The sequence below is a fragment of the Pituophis catenifer genome, unplaced genomic scaffold (assembly GCF_029215685.1).
Source record: "Pituophis catenifer annectens isolate HBS135680 unplaced genomic scaffold, rPitCat1.0.hap2 SCAF_1, whole genome shotgun sequence".
Taxonomy (NCBI): Eukaryota; Metazoa; Chordata; class Lepidosauria; order Squamata; family Colubridae; genus Pituophis; species Pituophis catenifer.
Genome location: NW_027256881.1, coordinates 5,308,933 through 5,333,825, shown reverse-complemented (window position 1 = coordinate 5,333,825; position 24,893 = coordinate 5,308,933). Strand labels below are relative to the sequence as shown.

At 43.7% G+C, this 24,893-nt stretch overlaps 1 protein-coding gene across 2 annotated transcripts in view; it reads right to left on the bottom strand.

The window, feature by feature from the left end:
• Window positions 1-24,893, bottom strand: part of TADA2A (transcriptional adaptor 2A) — a 59,512-nt gene that overhangs the window by 5,689 nt on the left and 28,930 nt on the right. For both annotated transcript variants that reach the window (XM_070945281.1, XM_070945273.1), the window contains exons 9-14: window positions 22,818-22,881; window positions 17,996-18,039; window positions 15,829-15,939; window positions 11,195-11,266; window positions 6,335-6,467; window positions 3,669-3,712 (exon numbers count right to left, since the gene is read on the bottom strand). In XM_070945281.1, the coding sequence (XP_070801382.1) occupies window positions 3,669-3,712; window positions 6,335-6,467; window positions 11,195-11,266; window positions 15,829-15,939; window positions 17,996-18,039; window positions 22,818-22,881 (468 nt within the window). The remainder of the gene's footprint in view (window positions 1-3,668; window positions 3,713-6,334; window positions 6,468-11,194; window positions 11,267-15,828; window positions 15,940-17,995; window positions 18,040-22,817; window positions 22,882-24,893) is intronic.

The following is a 24,893-nucleotide window of genomic DNA, read 5'->3' as shown; positions in this document are numbered from 1 at the left end:
CTCCTCTACCAGTAGTGCGGTAGCAGCTACGACTTGAATGCACAATGGCCAGCCACGCACCACAGGATCCACCAGCTTTGACAAAAATGCTACTGGTTTCTTCTTTCCGGCCCATGTTTGAGCTAGGACTTCTTTAGCTATGCCTTCTTCGACGGCTACAAACAAGTGGAAGGGTTTCTTTAAATCAGGCAGGTTCAACACCAGAGCTTTTTTAAACTCTTCTACTCTTTCCATATCACCTTCTTTCCATTCCACTTCCCATGGTTCTTCCTCCAGCTATCTTTCCATACAAAAATTTTAACTTTTTCTGTGTATCCATCTATCCACAGTTTACAATACCCTACCGACCCCAACGACTTTCAAACCTCCTTTTTATTCTTTGGTTTGGGTTGTGTTACTATCCGTTCTGGATTTATTTTCTTACTTCCTTGACTGATCAAGTGTCCTAAATGCTTTACTTCAGATTCTACAGACTGCAATTTCTTCTGCGAGATCTGCAACTTTACTGATGGAAATGTCGCTGCCATTCTGAAGGGGAGGGTGGGGGATGGTTCTTGGGGCCTGATTGCTTTGAATGCTTTCGCTGCAACCCCATGGGAATTAGGGAGGGGGACTGGGCCTTCAGGATGGATTCCCTCCCAACCGGTTCCAGCCTGTTACCCAAGGCCTCAGCAACCATCCCGCCTCGGGGTTTTCATAACACCTTTGTGGCATTGGATTGGCTACTGGTGGACATGGGGCGCTGGTTGAACCATAACATGTTATGGTTAGCATAACGCTTTATGCTGGAATCTTCAGGCATTGCCTGGCTTGTCTGCAATCACTTCACTTGGATAAAAGTTCCTTTTGAAATACCGTTTGTTTCAAGAGCCATACTTTCCTGAGACGATTGCTGAGGCTGGTCCTTACGGAAAGTTTTAAACCAAAGGTTGGGGGGCTGTTGATCTATGATGGCCTATAAGACAGGGGATGGCTGTGAAAGTTGGACCATAAGGAAGGCTGAGCGCCAAAGAATTGAGGCCTTTGAACTCTGGTGCTGGAGAAGACTTCTGCGAGTCCCTTGGACTGCAAGGCGATCAAACCGGTCAGTCCTAGAGGAGATCAACCCTGACTGCTCTTTAGAAGGCCAGATCCTGAAGATGAAACTCAAATACTTTGGCCACCCAATGAGAAGGAAGGACTCACTGGAGAAGAGCCTAATGCTGGGAACGATGGAGGGCAAAAGAAGAAGGGGACGACAGAGAACGAGGTGGCTGGATGGTTTCACTGAAGCAGTCGGTGTGAGCTTAAATGGACTCCAGAGGATGGTAGAGGACAGGAAGGCCTGGAGGAACGTTGTCCATGGGGTCACGATGGGTCGGACACGATTTCACAACTAACAACAACAAATAAGACAGGGGTGTCCAACCTTGTCTTATGGGAATTGAAGTCCATAGGTCTTAAAGTTGCCAACTTTGGACATCCTTGGTCTAAGAATTCCTTCCTGGGCAGGATTCTATGGTTCTAAGCATTTATCTAGCAATGAAGCCCCATCAGGTTATAGGTAGTCCTCAACTTACAACCACAATTGAATTACAAAATTTCCGTTGCTTGGAGACAGTCAATATTGCCCCATTTTATGACCTTTCTTGCTACTGAAGTGAATCATTGCAGTAGTTAAAAGTTAGTAACACGAGCAACGTCAATGGGGAAGGCAGATTCTCTTAACAACCGTGTTAAGGTCGCAGAAGTTGATCCCTTAACCCCTGGGACATTGCAACCATCATACATATGAACCAGTTGCCAAGCCCCTGAATTTTGATCATGTGACCATGGGGAGGGAGATGCTGTAACGGTCGTAAGTGTGAAAAACGGTCATAAGTCACTTATGTAAGTCACAAGTCAGTGCCATTGTAACTTTGAATGGCCACTAAATGAACCATTGTAAGTTGAGGACTACCCATATAACAATCATTCCAGATTCAATTATGGTTGTTAAGTTGAGGACTTCCTGTAATTGGCATTTTAGGATATTTTGCAGGAAATAAAGGAGCATATTAGAATAGAATAGAATAGAATAGAATAGAATAGAATAGAATAGAATAGAACAGAACAGAACAGAATAGCAGAGTTGGAAGGGACCTTGGAGGTCTTCTACTCCAACCCTCTGCTTAGGCAGGAAACCCTACACCACTTCAGACAAATGATTATCCAACCTCTTCTTAAAAACTTCCAGTGTTGGAGCATTCACAACTTCTGGAGGCAAGTTGTTCCACTAATTAATTGTTCTGTCAGGAAATTTCTCCTTAGTTCTAGGTTGCTTCTTTCCTTGATGAGTTTCTACCCATTGCTTCTTGTCCTGCCCTCAGGTGCTTTGGAGAATAGCTTGACTCCCTCTTCTTTGTGGCAGCCCCTGAGATATTGGAAGACTGCTATCATGTCTCCCCTAGTCCTTCTTTTCATTAAACTAGACATACCCAGTTCCTTCAACTGTTCTAAGCCTCCAGTCCCCGAATCATCTTTGTTGCTCTTCTCTACACTCTTCCAAGAGTCATCATTTTTTGTTATTCTTGGCATTATTGTAAAAATGGAACAAGTGATTTCCTTAAGGAGAGGCATGAGATCCTGTGGACAGTGGAATCCTTGTGGTTATTGTGTGTTGGGCCATATCTTGCCCCACAGTGGACAGGCAATTTTGGGTCATTCAGAGCACATCTGACAGGCAGGGTGGATTCTTCTGACTGGTGTCTGATTTTCTGAGCAAGTTCAAATCCTGAACAGGTGACACATCAGACACCAGCAATGTAGCCGAATGACTCACATTGAAACCTGTTCACATTATGTGAGGTAATCGCTGGAAAGATGCAGTTAAGAAAATAAGTAGGAACACTTACTAAGCAATGAGCTGTCACAAGAGAAATGCCATTATTATTATTTCCCCTGAAATGAAACTAAAGCTGACAAGTCTTGTGCCACCTTCAAAGATTACGTGTTTATGGTGCCGTGGCTGAAGTCCAGCAGATGCCTTCACCGTTTTTTCTGAGCTAGGACTATATATATATATATATTTATACATGCACACCAAGGTGTGGGTGGGAGAAAAGGGAAACAGTGAGCTCAGAGGGAAATGGAAATGCCAGCGATAATTACCTTAATGGGCAGTGGCTTAAAATGAGAAAAGAACAAGAACAAAACAGCTTGCAAGTTTTTAGCTTGGAGCAAATGCAGGTGAGGAGACGCCTTCCCATTCAACAGCTACATTTTCCTTTCCCCTTTGAGATTCTACAGGAACGTTAATTACTAATGTGTTTCATTTATGCCTCATTTTGAATTCTAGTGATTCCCAATTTAATATCAAGATCCTGACTGGGGAATGACATCCTAGGATTCATTTTATGGGCACATGCCGTACATTCTTGTGAACACATGCAAAACAATCACATACATAAGTGTGAGTGTGTCACAGGCTTGTATGTCATTAATGCTTCAATTGGGTGAAGGTTTGGTCTATTCCCAGGCCATTCCAGCAGTGGAATAGGATTATCTTGAAACTCCAAAAAAAAAAAAAAAAAAAAAAGTGGTGTTATTAGCCATCAAACCTCAAAAATACACTTTTCCCAAAAGGTTTCCACAATTTTGGCCACTACTGTACAATATAACGATGAACAGATAGGCACAGAAAGAAATACCTGAATTTGACGTAATGGGTACTGTGAGAGTCAGGCCAGAATCGCTGTAAATAAATAAATAAAAAAGGAACAGGTTAGCCAAAAGTAAGATCCACACATTAGGGTTAAGCAGAGCTTAAGGCAGGGGTCAGCAATCTGTGGCTCTGGAGCCGCATGTGGCTCTTTCACCCCTCTGCTGTGGCTCCGTCACTCAAAATATGCATCACAATAGCCAATGTGCGACACCCGCCAGCACGCGATTTATTGAGCTTTTCAACTCCCGATAGGCCAACCATGGATAAATCCAAGAAAAGTTTCAGAAGAAAACCGAATGTTTAATTCAACAACATATACTAGTTTTGTGGCTGCTCAAGAAATAAGTCAGGCACAGGAAGAGTTTTGTGGCTCCCGGTGTTTTCTTTTCTGTGGGAAACGGGTCCAAATGGCTCTTTTGAGTGTTTAAGGTTGCAGACCCCTGGCTTAAGGCAAAGAAAGGAAGGGGACTTGATAATAGTTGTTTCTTCAGCTGTAATGCAGGTACTCCTTGACTTATGACCATTTGTTCGGTAACCATTCAAAGTTACAATACTGAAAAAGGGGACTTATGACCGTTTTTCACACTTAACAACAACGGTTGCAGCATCCTCAGGGTCCTGTGATCAAAAAAGTCGGATGCTTGGCAACTGGCATGATTTACGACGGTTGCAGTGTCCTAGGGCCATGAGAAAAACTCTTGAAATCTTCTGACAAGCAAGGTCAATGGGGGAGGGCTGAGTCACTTAACAACCGTGTTACTAACGTTAACAACTGCAATGGCGAGTAAGGTTGTAAAATGGGGCAAAATCACTTAACGACTGTCTCGCTTAGCAACATAAATTTTGGACTGTGGGCCTTCAACAGACAGCAGCTAAATGACCCTATCTGGTATGAGTTTTTACTCTTCAGATGAACACAGTCCAGCTGAGCAACAGACTGAGAGAATAAAAGCTCTCTAAGCGCCTGCCATCTTCAGCTTCTTCGCTGGCATCCTGCCATAAAATGCAAGGGGGGGGGTGAAGGAAGGAATTTGTGGATCAGGCATGAGAATGGGGAAGACAAAAGGAGGGGGGGTGGAAAACACAAGCCAATGGGAAGCAGAGGTGTCAAATCGGAAAGAGCCAGCCGCCACAGACACATAGAGCCGAGGTGGCGCAGTGGTTAGAGTGCAGTACTGCAGGCTACTTCAGCTGACTGCTAGCTGCAGTTCAGCAGTTCAAATCCCACCAGGCTCAAGGTTTGACTCAGCCTTCCATCCTTCCGAATTGGGTAAAATGAGGACCCAGATTGTTGGGGGGAAATATGCTAACTCTACAGCTTAGAGAGGGCTGTAAAAGCACTATGAAGCGGTATATAAATCTAAGGGCTATTGCTATAGCCTGAGAATAGAATGCGAATCGAGAGGCACCAACGCCTTTCAATTCAGTTCTCGAAGCAGTTCTCAAAGCATCAGGAAGGAATACAGGTAGTCTTGGACTTACAACAGTTCATTTAGTGACCACTCGAAGTTACAATAGCACTGAAAAAAAAATGACTTATGACCGTTTTTTAACATGTTATCACTGCAACATCCACATGGTCAGGTGATTTTCCCATCAGGTGCTTGACAAATGGTTCCTATTTATGACGGTTGTAGTTTTCCCGGGATCACATGACTCTCTTTTCGTGATCTTCCGACAAGCAAAGTCAATGGGAAAGCCCGATTCACTTAACAACTGCAGTGATTCACTTAACAAATGTGGCAAGGAAAAGTCGTAAAATGAGGCAAAACTCACTTCACTGGTCACCTCTGAGAACCTGGCTGGACGTCTCACGCTGGCCCGTTGCGGGAAAAGGAAGTTTCCTAATTGTTGGTCCCAACACTATGACTAGAGGTTGGAATGATGTCAGGCACTCAATGCAGGAGAGTGCCAATACTGGGTGGCACAATTTTCAGAAGCCAGAGAGATGGTTGGATCCCTGCCTCGCTTGGCACATCTAATGCACATCCTGCTTCCCAAGAACAATTGCTCATATCTTGGAACAGAAAATAGGAACATATGCTTTGCTTGGAAATGAGCCACTCTGGTTTAGTGGTTAAGGCACCAGGCTAGAAACTAGGAGACGGTAAGTTCTAGTCCCGCCTGAAGCATGATAAGCCAACTGGGTCACTTTAGGTCAATCATCAGGAGATGGTGAGTCCTAGTCTCACAAATAGGCATGAACGGGGCAGCCGGTTCACTTTGGACTAATCACCAGGAGATGGTGAGTTCTAGTTCTGCCTTAGGCATGAAAACTAGCTGGGTGACTTTGGGCCAGGCCCTCTGTTTTCAGTCCAACCCAGCAACAAGATTGTTGTTATGGGTTTAAATCGGAGGAAGAAAGGAATTATTAGGTATGTTCACAAGCATGAGTTATTTATTAAAAATAAATAATACAGATGTGATATAAATAAATATATGTATAAAAATAAAAATGTAAAAGAAATCTGGTCCGATTCTGTTTTTTTACCCAAAATTGGCAGAGCTCTCGAAAGAGGAATATATAGCTAGTGGCTTCTTTTTCGTGTTACCTGTCCATTCATTCCTCAAGCAAACCTGCCTGTTTAATAAAAAAAAAATACCAATTTCCTTTCTTTTTTTTTTATCTTCTAAACTCAAAATGGGACGTACATGTCAGCTTGCCGGCTGAGCCACTGCTGGCAGGCGCTGCTGTCCTGGATGTACTGCAGGACTTCAGAAAGCATCGTGCGTTTTAACCGTTCCTCTTCCCGCACCTTCTTCAGACGATCGTATGTCCTCGCACCTGTGTCCAAAGAACAGAAAGGGGAATGGTGGGTGTCAGAAGAGTGCTGGGGCAGATTTTCGCAACCCACACAGTTTTGCCCCCTTAAAAAATATGTCAAGACTGCCATCCTGCTACAACCACCCGTCGCCACATGTCATAGGCCCGGGATGTCGAATCTATGGCAGGTGTGCCACCAGTGGCACGCACAGCCCTCTTTGCGGGCATGCCAGCTGTCATCCCAGCCCAGTTGCACCACACATACGCACATGCCTCCTGCTGGCCACTTGGTCTTTGGGTCTCTGCCGCACATGCGTGGGGGGTGGGTGGGTGGAGCACATGCACGGGGGGGGCTCACATTGCATTTTGGGGGGTTGTGTGTGCGTGCCCACCCGCACCCCATTTTGGGCCTGGAAGGCCTCCTGCACCTACCTGGAAGCCAAAATGGGGCACAGGGGAGGCTTAGGCGCATGCGAGGGGGTGGAGGGGGAAGGGTGCATGTGTGGGGATGCACACCCGTGCATGGGGATGGGGCACATGAGCAGGGCAGGGGGCATGTGCAGGGGGCACTCGCATTACATTTTGGGTGTTTGGGCACACGTACCCGAATGCAAATGCATGCACGCTTTGGGCACTCAACACCAAAAAGGTTAACCACCACTGCCATAGGCAATGTGGGGAGGGAGCTGTGGGGAATAGAAGTAAGGCTGGGATAAGGGGGAATCAAAACTACTCTTTGTGGCGTCCCATGGGAGCCGCTGGCAATTCCAAGGTCATGGAATGGAATGAAGCACCACCCAGACCGCCAAGCCAGGGTGTCAGGTTTCAGTGTCGTCTCAAATAAATTGCATTTCCGAACAAATAGTCTTTGATGATATCTTTCATTTATTAAGCACGACCATCTGGCCCCGACTTCGTCGTAGCTAGCACTGACTTCCTGTCCCCAAACCTTCCCTTTCCGTTCCCCAATTCTCTGCGTCTCATTGGCCATCTTCCAAATCACTCTCCCCATATCTACTACTTCAGCTCCCAGGAATGTCCCCCCTCCCATCCCATCTCCTAGGGGATATTATCTTCAGGGAAAATAAGTAGATGAAAAGTCAAGCGTCCTCTTGCCAGCTGCCCCCTCTTCTCCTCCTTATGTCAGCACTGGAACGAATGTAGTTTGGAGTGCTGACACAGGGAGTGTTACCGAAATAATTAGTTTGAATGTAATCGGGACAGTTAAAGGTAACTAGGGAAAAGGTGGGGAGAAGGGAAAAGTTAAGCAGATGCTTTGGGCGTGAACATCCCAGATCTGGCTTTGCTACATTGTAACCACTTGGCTTTAGTAAAGTGTACCTTCGTGAACAATGGAGTCTTTCTTTCCTAACTGACCAAGTTGGGATGGCTGACAGCGGCGACAATCTTATACGCGCAAAGATGGAAAGACACGCTAATTCCCACAATGGAAGAGTGGATAGTGAAGGTGATGGTTGGCGGAGAAGGCAAAATTGACTGTTTTAATTAAAGAGAAGCCTTTAGCTAGTTTTGTTTTTAACTTGGAAACAGCTTTTGGACTTTTTGCTTAAAAAGGGGAAAAAAATGAAATGTTGATTTTAGGTTTTAATGATTAGACTGATTTTGCTATTATACAAATGGCTTGAAGTGTTGTGTTCAAAAGGTTAAAGTTGTATTTTGGGGGGGGGGGTTGTATTTTACTGCTGTGAAAAAAGTTGGTCACAAATTTTCTTTCTTTCTTTCTTTCTTTTTCTTTCTCTCTCTCTCTCTCTCTCTGTTTTCTAACTCCTTTTTCTATGTATTTTTATTCTATAATGAAACTTAAAAGTTTTTTTAAAGTAACAAGACTCTCATATGTAGGAAGATAATAAACGTAAAATACAGCGGTGCTAACCTTTATCATAAATGCACATGGCCAATGAGTCACTTAAAAACATCCTAATATTTATCAGACATGTCAAAACTGAATACTTCTATAAATAACTCTTAGAGTTTTTTTTTTAAAAAATTCAGATGCAATGAAATCCAAGTGATTGACATTTCCTGTTGGGCTTTGAGAAGTCAACCAGATTTGCTGGAGGAAAATAACCTGGCGAGACCTATTTTCTCATTAACTACTGAGAATGGCTACCATCATAAACGATTTAGATGAGGGAATAGAAGGGGAATTTACCAAATCTGCAGATGATACTAAGCTGGCAGGAATAGCCAACGCCCTAGAAGATAGGCTCAAGATCCAGATGGATCTTGACAGACTTGAACACTGGGCCCTATCTAACAAAACGAAATTCAACGTAGAGAAAAGTAAAGTCTTACACTTAGGCAAGAAAAACCAGAGGTACACATATAGACTGGGTGAAACCAGGCTTAATAGCAGTAACTGTGAGAGGGATCTTGGAGTCTTGGTGGACAACCAGTTAAATATGAGCCAACAGTGTACGGAGGTGGCCATAAAAGCCAACGCAATCCTAAATTGCATTAACAGAGGGATACAATCAAGACAAAAGAGCCTGGTGGCGCAGTGGACTAAGTGCTGTTAAAGTAGCTCTTAGCTGCCAGCTGCCTGCAATTACTGCAAGTTCAAATCTCACCAGGCTCAAGGTTGACTCAGCCTTCCATCCTTTCTAAGGTAGGTAAATTGAGGACCCAGTTGTGGGGGCAATAAGCTGACTTTGTATAAATATACAAAAGCATGAAGGCTATTGCTTAATGCATTGTAAGCCGCCCTGAGTCTCCGGAGAAGGGCGGCATATAAATCTAATTAAAAAAATAAAAATAAAAATCAACCAATGGAACAGACGTTGCCTTCGGAAGTTGTGGGAGCTTCATCACTTGAGACTTTCAAGAAGAGATTGGATTGTCATTTGTCAGAAATGGTGTAGAGCAGTGATGGCGAACCTTTTCACCACCGAGTGCCCAAACCGGAACGCGCGCATGTGCACACATGTCTACACGCCGGAGACCCGAAGAACAGTTGGCCGGTGCGACATGATGGAAAAAAACCCCGCACTGTAAAATCAAGATTTAGCTGGGGATCCTGAATGGCTGGTTTGAAATCTCTCATATTGACAATTGTTGGGCACTGCTGACAGTAGGTTATTATTTTTTTTCCCCTAGCAGGAAGCTGGACTCTAATGACAGAGCACATAGTTACTGCATTGTCTGATGAAAGGACTCACATGGGTTTGTGACTCAGGCAGTTCGTTCTCAGGTGAATTGGTCACTGCTCCAGAATTTAGCAGCTGCCATCTGGGGCATCCCCTAAATATCCACCTTCTTTGCAGAATGCGGATTCTTCTCAATTATAATGACTTGAGCCTTTGTCACTAATAGCTTAGGTTTCAAAGCACACATTGGGGTTTTTTTTTTTTTTTTCATTTAGGAGTGGCAACACCACAGAACAGACAGAGGCAATTCCTCTATACAGGTAGCCCTCGCTTAATGCTCATAATTAGGACAAGCAAGTTGGTCGCTAAGTGGGAAAATCACGTGACTGCAAGGGCTAATGCCCTCACTTTCTTTTCCATCACGGCCACCTTGCCATAGGACAAATCACTGCAGGAGAAGAGTTACACTAATATCAAAGAAATGGTGGAATAGAATCATTACAGAAAGGATGCAAAAGGAGGGACAGAATGAAATGTGAAAGGCAAAAACTAAAATAATTTTTATTTATTTTAAATAATTAAATAGAATTGTTAAATTGTCTCGTGGTGAGTTGGCCGGGGCGACTTGTCCTCCGCTAAGTTGCACATGGTGAGTTGGCTGTGATGAGTTGGCTGTGGGAAGTTGTCCCGTTCCTGCTGTAGTCGCTAAGCAAAGCATCACAATTACAATTTTGCTTCCATCATCTTTATTGACTCTGTTTGGAGTGGTGCGGTGGCCTAGAGGTGGAGCTCTCGCCTCACAATCAGGAGGCTGTGAGTTCGATCCTAAGTAGAGGCAGATATTTCTCTCTCTCTGGGCATAATGAGAAACTATCTGCTGCGAACTCCGCATTGGTAACAAGAAGGGCATCCGGCCAGTAAACATTCAACTCCACTCAGTTGCCCCAACTCTACCACGATGCAAGGGATTACGGGGTCATTAAAGGACATCAAAAATCTTTATTAACTCTGTCACAAATCAGCTAGGTGTGCGAATGGCAATTATGTAACGCTGCAATGGCCATATATATGAGGATCGGTCGCAATTTTATTTTTTCCACTCTTATTACTATGAAAGGTCACTAACTGAAGCAATCAGTAAGCAAAGTATAATACATGTATTATACGTATGAGCACACACAAAACAATAATTCTTGCTGCCACTACAAGTAGTCCTACATTTACAACCACAATTGGAGCCCACACTTCTATTGCTAAGCAAGGATTGTTAAGTGAGGTGCGTTCAATTTTATGACTTTTTTTTGGTCACAGCTACGTGAATCCACCCCAGTTGTTAAGCGAATCACATGGTTGTTAAGCAAATCTGGCTTCCCCCATTGACTTTGCTTGTTGGAAGTCACCTGAGAAGGTCACAAAATGGGGATCGTGTGACCCCAGGAGGCTGCAACTGTCCTACATACAAGCCGGTTGCCAAGTGCCCCAACTTTGATCACGTGACTGTGGGGATGCTGTGATGGTCATAAGTGCAAGGACTGGATGTTAAGTCGCTTTTTACAGTGCCACTGTAACTTGTATTGGTTGCTAAAGAAATGGTTGTAAATCAAGGACTACTTGAATTAGTGCTATCCAGTATATACTTACTGCAGAAATTGGTGATTCCTGCTACCCTGTATTCCTGTAGGCGTTTGATTTCAGTTCGCAGCTCAAACTCCACTGTGTTTCCATTAGAATAATAGGAAATGGGGGGGAAAAAAACCCAATAAGGAGCATGTTAAGTTGTGGCTCTCTTGTTTTTTTTAATCATTATTTGCATTTAAAACAGATTATTTAGGTATAACGTTTAAAACAAATATGGAAAAACTTCACCAAATAGCAAAATTCAGAAGCAAGTGAAAAGTTAGTGTTTTTTTTTTTTTTTTAAATGATAGAAAATATCTGGCTCTTTCCTTATAATCACTATAATGAAATCACCATAATGATTTTACTAGGCTTGGATGAGAGTTTGACTCTGGAGCGGGCTGGATTAAGAGAGAATGAAGTCATCCAGGGAGATCCGGTGGCCAAAGGGGGGATTAGAACTCATATCTCATCACCTTCACCACTGGAACACACTGGCTCTGGAGATTTTTAAGATAAGATAACCTTATTGTCATTTTTTTACTCCGAACACACCGGCCCACATTAAAAATGAAACTCTGTTGCCTGCTCTGAAGAGAAATTGTATATCCATTCCAAACACATATATAACACACATACTATATATACATGCTATATACATACACACATATATATCTGCAACGCACACACACAGACACTAATCACTGTCCATTTTGAATAGGTAGCGGAAAGAAAAAACTTGAGAATTCAAGAGTTTTCTTTAAATAAAACATATTTTATTTATTAAATTTCTATGCTGACCACCTCCTCTGCAAAGTGACTCTTGGTGGCTTACAAATTATAGAATAGGAAAAAGTACTTAAAAAGATGAAAACCAACCAACCTTAAAACATTATTAAAAGCTGTGCCAAAACCACGCTTACAAGAGCCAAGAGCCAGATGGGATGGGGATGAGAGCTTCTTATATTGAAAGCCTCCCTCTGAGATGAGAGAGAAGGAATGGCTCAAAGCCCACCAGGGAGCTTCTGAAGCTTGGTGTGTGTGTGTGTGTGTGTGTGTGTGTGTGTGTGTGTAATGGCCGGACACACGACTTGAACTCTCCGTTCCTCATCCAGCACCTTCTCCACTAGACCAGACTGAGACCTGGGTGGAGAAAAGGACTAGTCCAAAGCAGGGGTGGGATTGAAAAATTTTAGCAACCAGTTCTCTGCCTGGTTGCTAGATGGGCATGGCCATGGGGGCGTGGTCTAGTCGGCTTCCTGCACCACGGCGCCGGAGGACGACGACGTTTTGCCCTCCCCAGGCTCCGGAGGCTTTTCTTGAGCCTCCGGGAGGGCGAAAACAGCCTCCCTCAGGCTCAGGAGGCCAGAAACGTGCCTGTTTCTGGACTTCCGGTAGGCCCGTTTTTCGCCCTCCCAGAGCCTCCGTGCGGGCCCTCCACTTACCTGGCATCCAAAACGGGCCGCGTGGAGACTCCTGGGAGCGGCGGGGTGGAGTGGCCAAGGTCAGCCAGTCCTTGCAATTACCAGTTCAGCGAACCAGATTAAAATTAACATCTGCTTCGCCTGAACCAGCTGAATCCCACCCCTGGTCCAAAATCACCAAGGGCTTCCATGTCTTCAAATAGCTAAACAGCACCTCTAACACTGCACCACACTGATTCTCAGGCGAAAAGAAATGGACTGGTCCAAAAGAAATGGACTGGGGGCAGGGGAGGGGGAAGAGGTTGGAGCTGAAGATGATGCAATTGAAGCTGTTTATAGTCCAACACTTTTAACACTACACCACCCTAACTCTCTGAATTCCTTAAAGAAGGGGTCTCCAACCTTGGCAAACTTTACGACTTGTGGCCTTCCAACTCCTAGAATTCCTCAGCCAAGCCATGTGCCAAGGTTGGAGATCCCTGCCTCAGAGCAATGGTTCTCAGCCTTACCAATGTTTAAGGTCTATGGACTTCAACTCCCAGAATTCCCTAGTCAGCGTGCTGCAGTAGTCCAAAGTACTGGAAACTTAGTCCCTAAAACACAATAAAGCAATGTTTCTCAACTGTAGCAACTTTAAGGTGTGTGGACTTCAGCTCCCAGAATTCCCCTGCCAGCTTCATTTTCCAGTTTAATGAACAGAAAAGTGTGAAGGATTTTCCAGGCACCTGTGGGATTGGCCCAACCCCACAGTGATGGTGGAAATGCAGTAAAACAATGGGGCCAATGGTATATCTCATTCAACTCTTTGTCTCTCATTTGAAGAGAAAATTCAAACTGAGGGTTCTGAACTGTTTCGATCGTTCCCGTGGATAAAAGCAGTTTCCGTGTGTAAACCACTGACATAATGAGTAAAACACTGACAATGAAAAATGACATTCAGCATCTGTTGAAGGTAAAAAAACCAGACTCTTGGAAAAAGACTGGTAAAAATTCTAAAGGGGTTCTACATCTTTGCAATATTACCATACGGATATAGGCAACAGGTCAGGTTACTTGCTCGGTCATTTCCGAACCTGTAATTAAGACGAATTAAAGAACCAACCTTGTGTAAAATGTTTCAAATTAATCTGTTTTGAATGGGGAATGAGAATTTAAAGGGGGGGGGCATTTCAACTAGAAAAAGTCACTCTGAGATTTGCGGTAAGGAAAAAAGACCTCCAAATTAAGTTCATGTATTATATGTTATTGTGGTGGTAGAGCGTAGAAACGTCTTTTTAAAGACACAAGGATGAGGCTTTTGTTTTTACGTTCCTTATTAAAGGTGAGAGATCTATGTGTTTTATTTCTCTAATTTAATTGGGCTCGTTCCAATTCTCAGTGTATCTGCATCAAGCCTTTACAAAACCCATTGCTTTGTTTGGGAAATGGAGCCCAGAATGGTTACACGTGGTATTTTGTTTCAGGAAAAGAAAAAGAAAATTGTTTAACTTCTAAACAGCCATTATCTGACAAGATGATTACTGCTTTTATTTAGGGGCTGTTTAAAAAGGAAGCTGTGTGTTGGGCACACAAACTAGTATTTTATTTACGTGCTGATTTTCTCTGCTAAAATCCATCCAAAGCAGCTGTACAGTAATAATACCCATTCTGGTCAACGTATTTTATAATTGAAGGGATAAACGACGTTATAAACAGACTCAACAAACAAAAGCAGATAAAATAAATGAACTATCCACTCTTTCCTCCAGGAGCCCTGGAGAGATTTTTCAGTTGTATTATTCAGGTAGTCCTCAATTTACGACCACAATTGAGCCCAAAATTTCTGTTGCTAAATGAGACATTTGTTAAGTGAATTTTGTCCCATTTTACAACCTTTCTTGCCACGGTTGTTAAGTGAATCACTGCAGTTGTTAAATTAGCAACATGGTGGTTAAGTGAGTCTGATTTTCCCACTGCTTGTTAGAAGGTCACAAAAGGAGATCATGTGACCACAAGACGCAACCGTCATAAGTGCATGCCAGTTGCCAAGCAGTTGCAGCATGGGGATGCTTCAATGGTCGCTAAGTGTGAAAAATGGTCATAAGTCACTTTTTTCAGTGCCGTTGTAACTTCAAACGGTCACTAAATGTATTGTTGTAAATCGAGGATTACCTGCATTTATTCCTTATCTGTTTTAGTTTGATTTTAAATGTTTTCACATGACTATTTTATCCCTTTTTAAAAAAATGTTGACTTGTTGAAATATTTTATGACTGGTGGAGTTGCCTTGCAGCGAGATAGATGGCAAACAAATTTAATAAATAAATATAAACGGTTTAGCAAAACAATAAAATGAAGACAAAAGCAAATAAATTTCTGTCAGTCTGTACATTACAACTTTTTTCCCATACTTTTTTTAGCTTAGCGAAGCTCCTACCTTACACCCTTCTCTAATAACAGATCATAATTTCCCAAACAGGTACAGGTAGTCAACTTACAACAGTTCATTTCAGTGGTGGGATTCAATTTTTTTTTACTACCAGTTCTGTGGGCGTGGCTTGGTGGGCGTGGCATGGCTTGGTGGGCATGGCAGGGGAAGGATACTTTAAAATCTCCATTCCTTCCCCAATCCAGGGGAAGGATACTGCAAAATCCCCATTTCTTCCCGATCAGTTGGGATTTGGGAGGCAGAGAATCGATGGGGCCGGGGCCAGTCAGAATTTTTACTATCGGTTCTCCGAACTACTCAAAATTTCCGCTACCCGTTTTCCAGAACTGGTCAGAACCTGCTGAAACCCATCTCTGGTTCATTTAGTGACCATTCAACCACTGCAGCATCCCCTTGATCATGTGATCAAAATTCAGATGCTTATCAACTGGTTCATACTTATGACGGTTGCAGCGTCCCCGGATCACATGATCAACTTTTACGACTTTCTGTCAAGCAAAGTCAACAGGGAAGCCAGATTCACTTAACAACTGGGTTACTAACGTTATCAACTGCAGTGATTCATTTAACAACGATGGCAAGCAAGGTCGTAAACTGGGGCAAAACTCGCTTAACCAACGTCTCACTTAACAACAGAAATTTTGGGTTCAATTGTGGTCGTAAGTCGAGGACAACCTGTTTTTTCTGTCTGGCGAGAAACGCAGCAATTCTGCATCAAATGCACCCAGATGTGTTTTACATTCATGATTGAGCCATGCACCAGTGAAAAACTCCTACGTAAATAAATATGAATAAGAAAACCTTACGTGCATGGCTCTCTATGAATTTATCGTGTTCCGTCGGTCCTAATATTCTTGCAAAGCGCCTCATGGTCTCATAGAGATCTTGAACTTTCTTTGGGTATCTTCTTTCCAGAACTGCAAAACAAAGAAGGAAATGTATATTGAGTCAAGAATGTGATCCTGACGTTGTGTTTTCCCAGCTGTCCTGCTAAGTTGAGACCAAGGCATCTATTGGGAGGAGGGGGGGTCAAAAAAGTCAAGATGGAGGCTGCAACCATTTGGTTGCAGCGAGTGTGTCTGAAGACACTCCTGATTCAGGCTGCAACCCCAGAATTCGTAACGCATTACATGGTGCTAAGATCAGACAGAAGTAGCCAACACTGCCTTCTCTTTTACAGATAGTCTTCAACTAAGGACCAAAATTCGAGCCTAGCAATTACAGTCGTAAGTCTAGATGGTTGTAAAGTGGGTCACCAATGTTACCGACCTGATTTTTTTTTTTTTTTGCAACAGTTAAGCAAACGTGGCAGTTGTTAAGTAGAGCCGTTGTTTTCTATGGGCCAGTTTTTGCTGGAAAATGGAAGTACACACACCAGTTTCCAGAAGAAACTTCGTAGATCAGAGCTTTGCTCATTGTTCCTGACAATATTTCATCCAGTTCTGATTTCCCCAAGCTAAAGCCATATTGTCTACAATCTGCTTCATATCTTGATTGTATTTGCAGTCTTGTATACCAATCTATCTCAATCCCTTGACTCTCTAGTTCTTGTATTTGTTTCAGTTCTCCCCGATCTGTCAAAATGTCTTTGTATCTAACAATATTCCCCATGTTCACAATATTTGGGTATGTCACCGCTTCTATTGTAGAAAGCCACGTTGGAATATTCAAATAATATTTTTCTTTCACTCTCTCCCACACTGATAACAAACCATTTCTTACATAATGTCTTTGGAAATATCCATGTATCCTTTGTTTCCCGTACCATAAAAAGGCATGCCAACTCAGTTGTAAATCATGACCCTCTCCAATGTCAATAGTCTTGTATTCCTTAATAAAATCCATTCTTTAATTCATGCTAACGCTGCCGCTTGATAATACAATTCTCAATTCGGAAGGCCAAACCCCCCTCTAATTCTTGCATCTTGTAACATTTTTACGTTGATCCTGATTTTATGAAATTTTTTTGGTGACAGTTAAGCAAACGTGGCAGTTGTTAAGCAGAGCTGTTGTTTTCTATGGGCCAGTTTTTGCTGGAAAGTGGAAGTACACACACCAGTTTCCAGAAGAAACTTCATAGATCAGAGCTTTGCCACTGTAAAGGAACATCACACCTTTTAAAAATGGATAATGGTAGCCCTCAACTTACAATAGTTCATTTAATGACCGTTCAAGTTACAACAGCACCAAAAAAAGTGACTTATGACCATTTTTCACACTTATAATCACTGCAGCATCCCCATGGCCAGGTGATCAAAATTCAGCCATTTAGCAACTGGCTCATATTTATGACAGTTGCAGAGTCCCAGAGTAATGTGACCACTTTTTATGACCTTCTGATGAGCAAAAACAACGGGGAAGCCAGATTCACTTAACAAGCATGTTACCAACTTAACAAGGGGTTATCCAGGGGTTATTTGACTATCTTCTGACAAGCAAACTCAATGGGGAAGTCAAGAGTCACTTAACAACCACATTACTAATTTAACAACTGCAGGGATTCACTTAACAAATGCGGCAAGAAAAGTCGTAAAATGGGACAAGACCCACTTAACACATTTCTCACTTAGCAAAATGAATTCTGGGCTCAATCATGGTCGTAAATCGAAGACTACCTGTGGTGGCAAGAAAGGTCGTAAAATGGGGCAAAACTCACTTAACCGCTGGCTCACTTAGCAACAGAAATTTGGGGCTCAATTGTGGTCGTAAATCGAGGAATACCTATATTGCATATTTTAAAAAACGGGTATGTTTTTTCATGGTGCTCCCAGAGACTTCCCAGCCGTGTCTGCTTCAGTAACACGACAGATCTAGAGGAACAGATGTTTTCCTGCCCCAGAAGCTTCCGAACTTCCCTTTCATTTATCTCACACATAATTACATAAAGCAACAGCCGTAGTTAAAGGGTGAATACCGTGGCACTGTTTTTAAAGAGGCAACATGACATTAAGATCAACGACTTCAAGTACTTACTCTGAAACTTTCTGAGGTTGATTAGCCCATGGTCTTTGATGATTCTGTAAGTTAAAAGTGCTTATTAGTAATCACGAACAAGCGCCAGCAGCAAAAAAAACAAAACAAAAAAAACACCACCAATGATAATACCCTCTGAGGAACTGGCATCATGTTTCCCTTTGTGATCTTCTCGAAAAGACTGGACAAACACTTGGCAAGATTTGTTGGAACAGGCAGAAAAGTTTCCTCCTGGAACTACTCATTTAGCAGAGTGATAGGCTGGGGAACCTGAGGTTGCCTCCTGGAAGGAACATTTCATTTTTAAAACCTTAGCCAGGTGTGTGTGTGTGTGTGTGTGTGTGTGTGTGTGTGTGTGTGTGTTGTTTTAAAAAGATGCTGAGGGAGTAATAAGAATCCCACTCTGTTGTTTGAAGTTTCCAGCTCCAAGGACCTGTGCAAAATAGCATACACACACACACGTGCGCGCAAAATAGGACCATCCCACAACTCCATAAAAGTTACCTTTTCAAGTCCCTAAAGTGAACGTTGCCGGCAGCACCAAATGACATCTTGCAGTGATAACAGTGTTAGGTGTTTGAATGCAGCGGATAAAATCTGCAAGTAAATTACCTCCAAACAGATTCCCATCACTGTAGGTGTAATGGCTGCCTTAACACTGTCTTAGATTTGCATAAACCAACAACTAAAACAAGTTTCCATGTGTAGCTGGGATAGTGCCTGGCATGGAGCCATGGGCAGAGAAGATTGGGTGGTGTGGTGGTTGTGTTTTCCAGTTTATCAAGTCGACTACATTTATTTCCAGTTTCTATTCTTCATTTTGGTGTTAATTGTATAAAGATAGTAGGCTTAACTGCAATGATTTACCTCAGAGGCAGGGAATGATGGCCCCTTTAGGACTTGTGGACTTCAACTCCCAGAATTCCTGGCTGGGGAATTCTGGGATTTGAAGTCCAGCCATCTTCAAGTGGTCAATGTTGAGAAAGGCTGGTCTGCAGCAGCATTTTCCAAGCTCAGCAACTTTAAGCTTCGTGCTCCCCATGCTGGCTGGGGAATTCTGGGAATTGAAGTCCACACATCTTAAAGCTGCCACATTTGAGAAACACCGATCTAGGCAATTCAAGATGTATCTATAGATAGTCGAGTTACAACAGTTCATTTAGTGACTGTTTGAAGTTACAACGGCACTGAAAAAAGAGTGACTTATGACCGTTTTTCACACTTACAGCCTTTGAAGCATCCCCATGGTCACGTGAATAAAATTCAGATGCTTGGCAATCAACTCATATTTATAATGATTTCAGTGTATACTGGAGGCACATATGCGCTGTCTCTGAGGTATTCTTGGCATCACCTGGCAGGACAAAGTTCCAAATAGCGCAATCTTGGAACGTGCTGGAATTTTAAGCATGTATACACTATTGAAACAGTGACGTCTACGCTGGCTGGGGCATGTCGTGAGAATGGCTGATGGTCGGATTCCGAAAGATCTCCTGTATGGAGAATTAGCGCCTCAGAGGGAGACCACAGCTGCGATACAAGGATATCTGCAAGAAGGACCTAAAGGCCCTGGGAATGGACATTAACAACTGGGAAACCTTGACCTCCGATCGTTCAGCTTGGAGGCTAAAAAGACGCAGCATGGCCTTCTCCAATTCGAAGAGACACTTGTTCGGCAGGCCGAGGCAAAGAGACAGTCCCGGAACCAGCGAAATCTGGCAGGGGACAAAATGTATCTGCCCTCAGTGTGGAAGGGATGGCCACTCTCGAATTGGCTTTTTTAGTCACACCAGATGCTGTTTTAGGACCTCTTTCCAGAGCACGATACCATAGTCCCGTGATGGAGAACCTATGGCACCTGTGCCACAGGTGGCATGCAGAGCCATTTATTCATTTTATTTATTAATCATATTTCTATGCCGCCCACTCTCCGAGGACTCTGGGCAGCTTACAACAATCAACAGTATACTAAATAGCATATTGCCCCCAACAATCTGAGTCCTCATTTTACCCACCTTGGAAGGATGGAAGGCTGAGTCAAACTTAAGCCGGTGAGATTTGATCCGCTGATCTGCTGAACTAGCAGTCAGCTGAAGTAGCTGCAGTACTGCATCCTAACCACTGCGCCACCTCGGCTCTTTCTCCGGGCATGCGAGCCGTCGCCTTAGATAAGCTCCACCGTGCATGCGTGTGTGCCTCCTGCCAGCCAGCTGATTTTCGGGTCTCTGCCACGCATATGGGAGACGTGTGTGCATGCCCATGCCGCCCCTCCCCTCCCAGGAATCTCCACACGGCCCATTTTGGATGCCACGTAAGTACAGGGCTCGTGCGGAGGCTGTGGGAGGGTGAAAAAGGGGCCTACCGGAAGTCAGGAAACAGGCCGTTTCCGGCCTCCAGAGGCTTCAGAGTGGCCTGCTAGGCCCAAAATGGGGTGTGGGGGGGAGGGGTTGCATGCACATGCACAGGGGGGTGAGGAACATGGGGGGGGTCGCACGTACCTGCTCAGGAGGGGCGGAGCAGCGCAGGGGGTTGCGTGCACATGCGTGGGAAGGCGGGACATGGGGGGGCATTGCATTATGGGTGTGAGCACGCGCAGGCGCGCTATCTTGCGTGTACGTACATTTTTGGCACCCGAGGAAAAAAAAGGTTAGCCACCACTGCCATAGTCTCTTGTGACTGAAGGATGCCAATGCCATACTGGAGGTCACACGATCCCCTTTTGTGATCTTCTGACAAGCAAAGTCAAGGGGGAAGCCAGATTCACTTAACAACCGTGTGACTATCTTAACAACTGTGGCAAGAAAGGTCGTAAAATGGGGCAAAATGCATTTAACAAATGTCTCACTTAGCCTTATAAACTTTGGGCTCAATTGTGGTCGTAAGTCAAGGACAACCGGTATCTAGTTATCACTTAATGAACACTGGTATCTGGGACTTGGTTCTCCCACTGAGAGGAATGCCAGTTCCCTCAGACAATACAGGTAATCTTTGACCTACGACCACAACATGGACTATAAAATTTATTATTAAGTGATGTGGTCATTAAATGAGATACCACGTGGTCCCACTGGATTTTAGAACCTTTTTTTGCTGTGGTCCTCATGTGAGACATCACATGACCTAGGATCCTTCCTGCTGGCTTCCCCATTGTTGGAAAGGTCGCAAATGGCAATTAAATGACCCTGGGATCCTGCAACAGTTATAAGTGTGAGGACTGGTCATAAGTTACTTTTTTCAGGGCTGTTATAGCAACAGCAATAGCATTTAGACTTATATACCACTTCATAGTCCTTTACAGCCCTAAGTGGTTTACAGAGTCAGCACATTGCCCCCAACAATCTGGGTCCTCATTTTACCAACATCAGAAAGGATGGAAGGCTGAGTCAACCTTGAGCCAGTCAGGATCGAACTCCTGGCAGTGAGCAGATTTAGCCAGCAATACTGTATTCTAACCTCTGTGCCACCATGGCTCTTAACTTTATACTTGCAACTTATACTTGTAACTTTGAATGGCTGTAAATCGAGGACTACCTGTAAACAGATTTAGAAGAGAATAGAATAACAGAGTTGGAAGGGACCTTGGAGGTTTTCTAGTCCAACCCCCTGCTTAGGCAGGAAACTCTACACCACTTCAGACAAATGGTTATCCAACACTTAAAAACTTCCAGTGTTGGAGCATTCAAAACTTCTGGAGGCAAGTTGTGAATGCCCACCAGGCCCACCACTGGGCCTGGTGGCTCAGCAGACTAAAAGCACTGTGGTTAACACCAGCTGTCTGCAATTATTGTAAGTTCGAATCTCCCCAGGCTCAAGGTTGACTCAGCCTTCCATCCTTTCTAAGGTAGGTAAAATGAGGACCCAGATTGTGGGGGCAATAAGCTGACTTTGTATAAATATACAAAAGTATGAAGGCTATTGCTTAACACATTGTAAGCCGCCCTGAGTCTCCGGAGAAGGGCAACATATAAGTAAATAAATTGTTCCACTGATTAATTGTTTTAATTGTCAGGAAATTTCTCCTCAGTTCTAAGTTGCTTCTCTCCTTGGTTAGTTTCCACCCATTGCTTCTTGTCCTGCCCTCAGGTGCTTTGGAGAATAGCTTGACTCCCTCTTCTTTGTGGCAGCCCCTGAGATATTGGAACGCTCCTATCATGTCTCCCCTAGCCCTTCTTTTCATTAAACTAGACATACCCAGTTCCTGCAACCATTTAAAGTACCCTTCTTTTACAAAAGAGACTACCATCATTCATATATTTGTGTGGGGTTTTAGCTATCTCACTTGAAAGTAGGGAAGTCAGTGGAATCCTTGTGTTGAAACCTTAACCTTCCTTCCAATTAATATGATTAATAATAGCTCTTTAATTCTTGTTCTTCAGATTGATTGCTTCCAGTTTAGGAAGCAAGGAGTCTGACAATATCCTCTAGGATGGAGCATTCGCTTTTTACTAGCAATAGCAATAGCACTTAGATTTATATACGGCTTCACAGTGCAAAGTCACTGGGGAAGCCAGATTCACTTAACAACCATGTTACTAATTTAACAACTGCAGTGATTCACTTAACAACGGTGGCAAGAAAGGTCGTAAAAGGTGGCAGAACTCATTTAACAACTGTCTTGCTTAGCAGAGGAAATTTTGGGCTCCATTGTGGCCATAAGTTGAGGACTATCCATACATGTATCCCTGGAGCAATTAACAAAATTGAGCTGTGTTATATCGTATTTATCCTTTTTCAAATGCTAGTAGAGAAGTGCAATTAAGCTCTAAGGAACTTTTTAACAGTGGTGAAAGAATAGGGGGGAGAAAAATTGCCAAAAACTCACTTTTTCCGTCTTTGCCTTTCCTTTAACCGAGAGTGATAGATATCTACGACTGCAATCTTCAAAGCTGTGAAAAGTTCAAGGGGGAGTGGTGGAAGAGAGACGAAAAGGATAAAAAACCCTTTATGTGGGATTTATGCAGCAATGGGAGCGAAGCAGGACGGCAATACTGACAGGATTACAACACTGATCTTCCATATCATCACAGCAGTTGCTTGTTTTCTTGATAGTGAAGAACTCAAGAACTAACAAAACAAAGAGGCCCGAATCCTGCTTTGAAAAGAATCTCTTCCAAAGCACGGCCATCCGTGCTACATAGGTTCTTGGTGCTCTCTGAGCTTGGCTGTTTTCTTGCAGATATTTCATGACCCAACTATGTATCGCCACGTAAGCACTGATGATGTTACCTAGTAGGGTCATGAAATGTCTGCAAGAAAACAATCAAGCTCAGAGAGTGCAACCTCACAGTTCAACCCTGAGCTACAAATATTCTCTTCTACTGATACCCTCAATCATTGGGCCAGCAGAGATAACCTACTACGGATCCCATTGGTCAAAGAACTTCAAATGCCGGTAGTCAGAAAAACCTTTTCTGCTGCAGCATTGCCCTTTGGAACAAGGTAAGATCTGCCCGCAACCTCCTATCCTAAAGTCCTGGCTTTGCAAATTGGTCTGGAGACCCAATGGGGAAGTTTGAAGTGGCTGCTCGATTGACAGCAGGCTCCACCTTCCCACCCCCACCCCTGGCTCTCTGCTCCCCAGTTGCCCATCTTTTTTTACTAGTTGTATCTGTGAGGGGAAAATAATGGGGATCCCCTTCTAGTACAGTAAAATTTTGGGGGGGCTGAGATGGGTTCAATATTAACATTAATTGCCTGATGCAAGTATAAAGGAAAATTTGTAATCGGCATGTGCATCTGATGGAATGGTAGCTAACATGGACACTGTAGTCCCCTATATGCTGAAATGAGCGGGGCGGAGGCTGTGGGAAAAAGAGGAAGTGTATGCTTAAAATACATGTAAAAATAATCATGTTGTAACAGTGAGGTTAAAGGAATGAAAAACTGCCTCTGATGCTATGCCATGTGCTTTGCGGTTTTAAGGTATATAATGAAATGTTGAATAATGGGAGGTTGCCAATCGGCCTCAAGCCGTCTCTTTTGACTGCTTGTCCGATTGACCCTCATTGCAATGTGATGTAGGTGCCTTAATAGCAAAGACTTTATGTTTGCTATGCTTTAAATTCTAATAAACCTCTGAATCCTAAATGAGACTTTTATTTTTTTATTTATTTTTTGATTTGTATACCGCCCTACTCCCGAAGGACTCAGGGCGGTGAACAGCCAAGCAATAAAATACATAAATACACAAAATTTAAAACCAGATAAAATCAAATTAAATCATTTTGGCCCAGACAGATTAAAACACCCCAATAATTTAAAAACAGATTAAAATTTACATATTAAAAGAGGGAAGAGATTAGGCCAAGCCCGCTTGATGGAATAAAAAAGTCTTCACAGCGCGGCGGAAGGTGCACAGATCCGGAATCCTCTGTATCTCTGGGGGGAGCTCATTCCAGACGGTAGGTGCCCCCACAGAGAAGGCTCTCCCCCTAGGGGTCGCCAGCCGACATTGTTTGGCTGACGGCACCCGGAGGAGTCCCTCTCTATGAGAGCGTACTGGCCGGTGGGAGGCTATTGGTGGTAGTAGGCGGTCCCGTAGATAACCAGGTCCTAAGCCATGGAGCGCTTTGAAGGTGGTAACCAAAACCTTGAAGCGCACCCGGAAGACCACCGGGAGCCAGTGCAGCTCGCGCAGGAGAGGTGTCACATGGGAGCGCCATGACGCTCCCATTACCACCCGCGCGGCCGCACTCTGCGCCAGTTGGAGCCTCCGGGTGCTCCTCAAGGGGAGCCCCATGTAGAGAGCATTACAATAGTCCAGGCGGGAGGTGACGAGGGCATGAGTGACCGTGCGTAACGAGTCCCGATCCAGAAAGGGACGCAACTGGCGAATCAGGCGAACCTGATAAAAAATCCTTCCGGTCACGGCCGTCAGGTGCTCTTCTAAAGACACCCG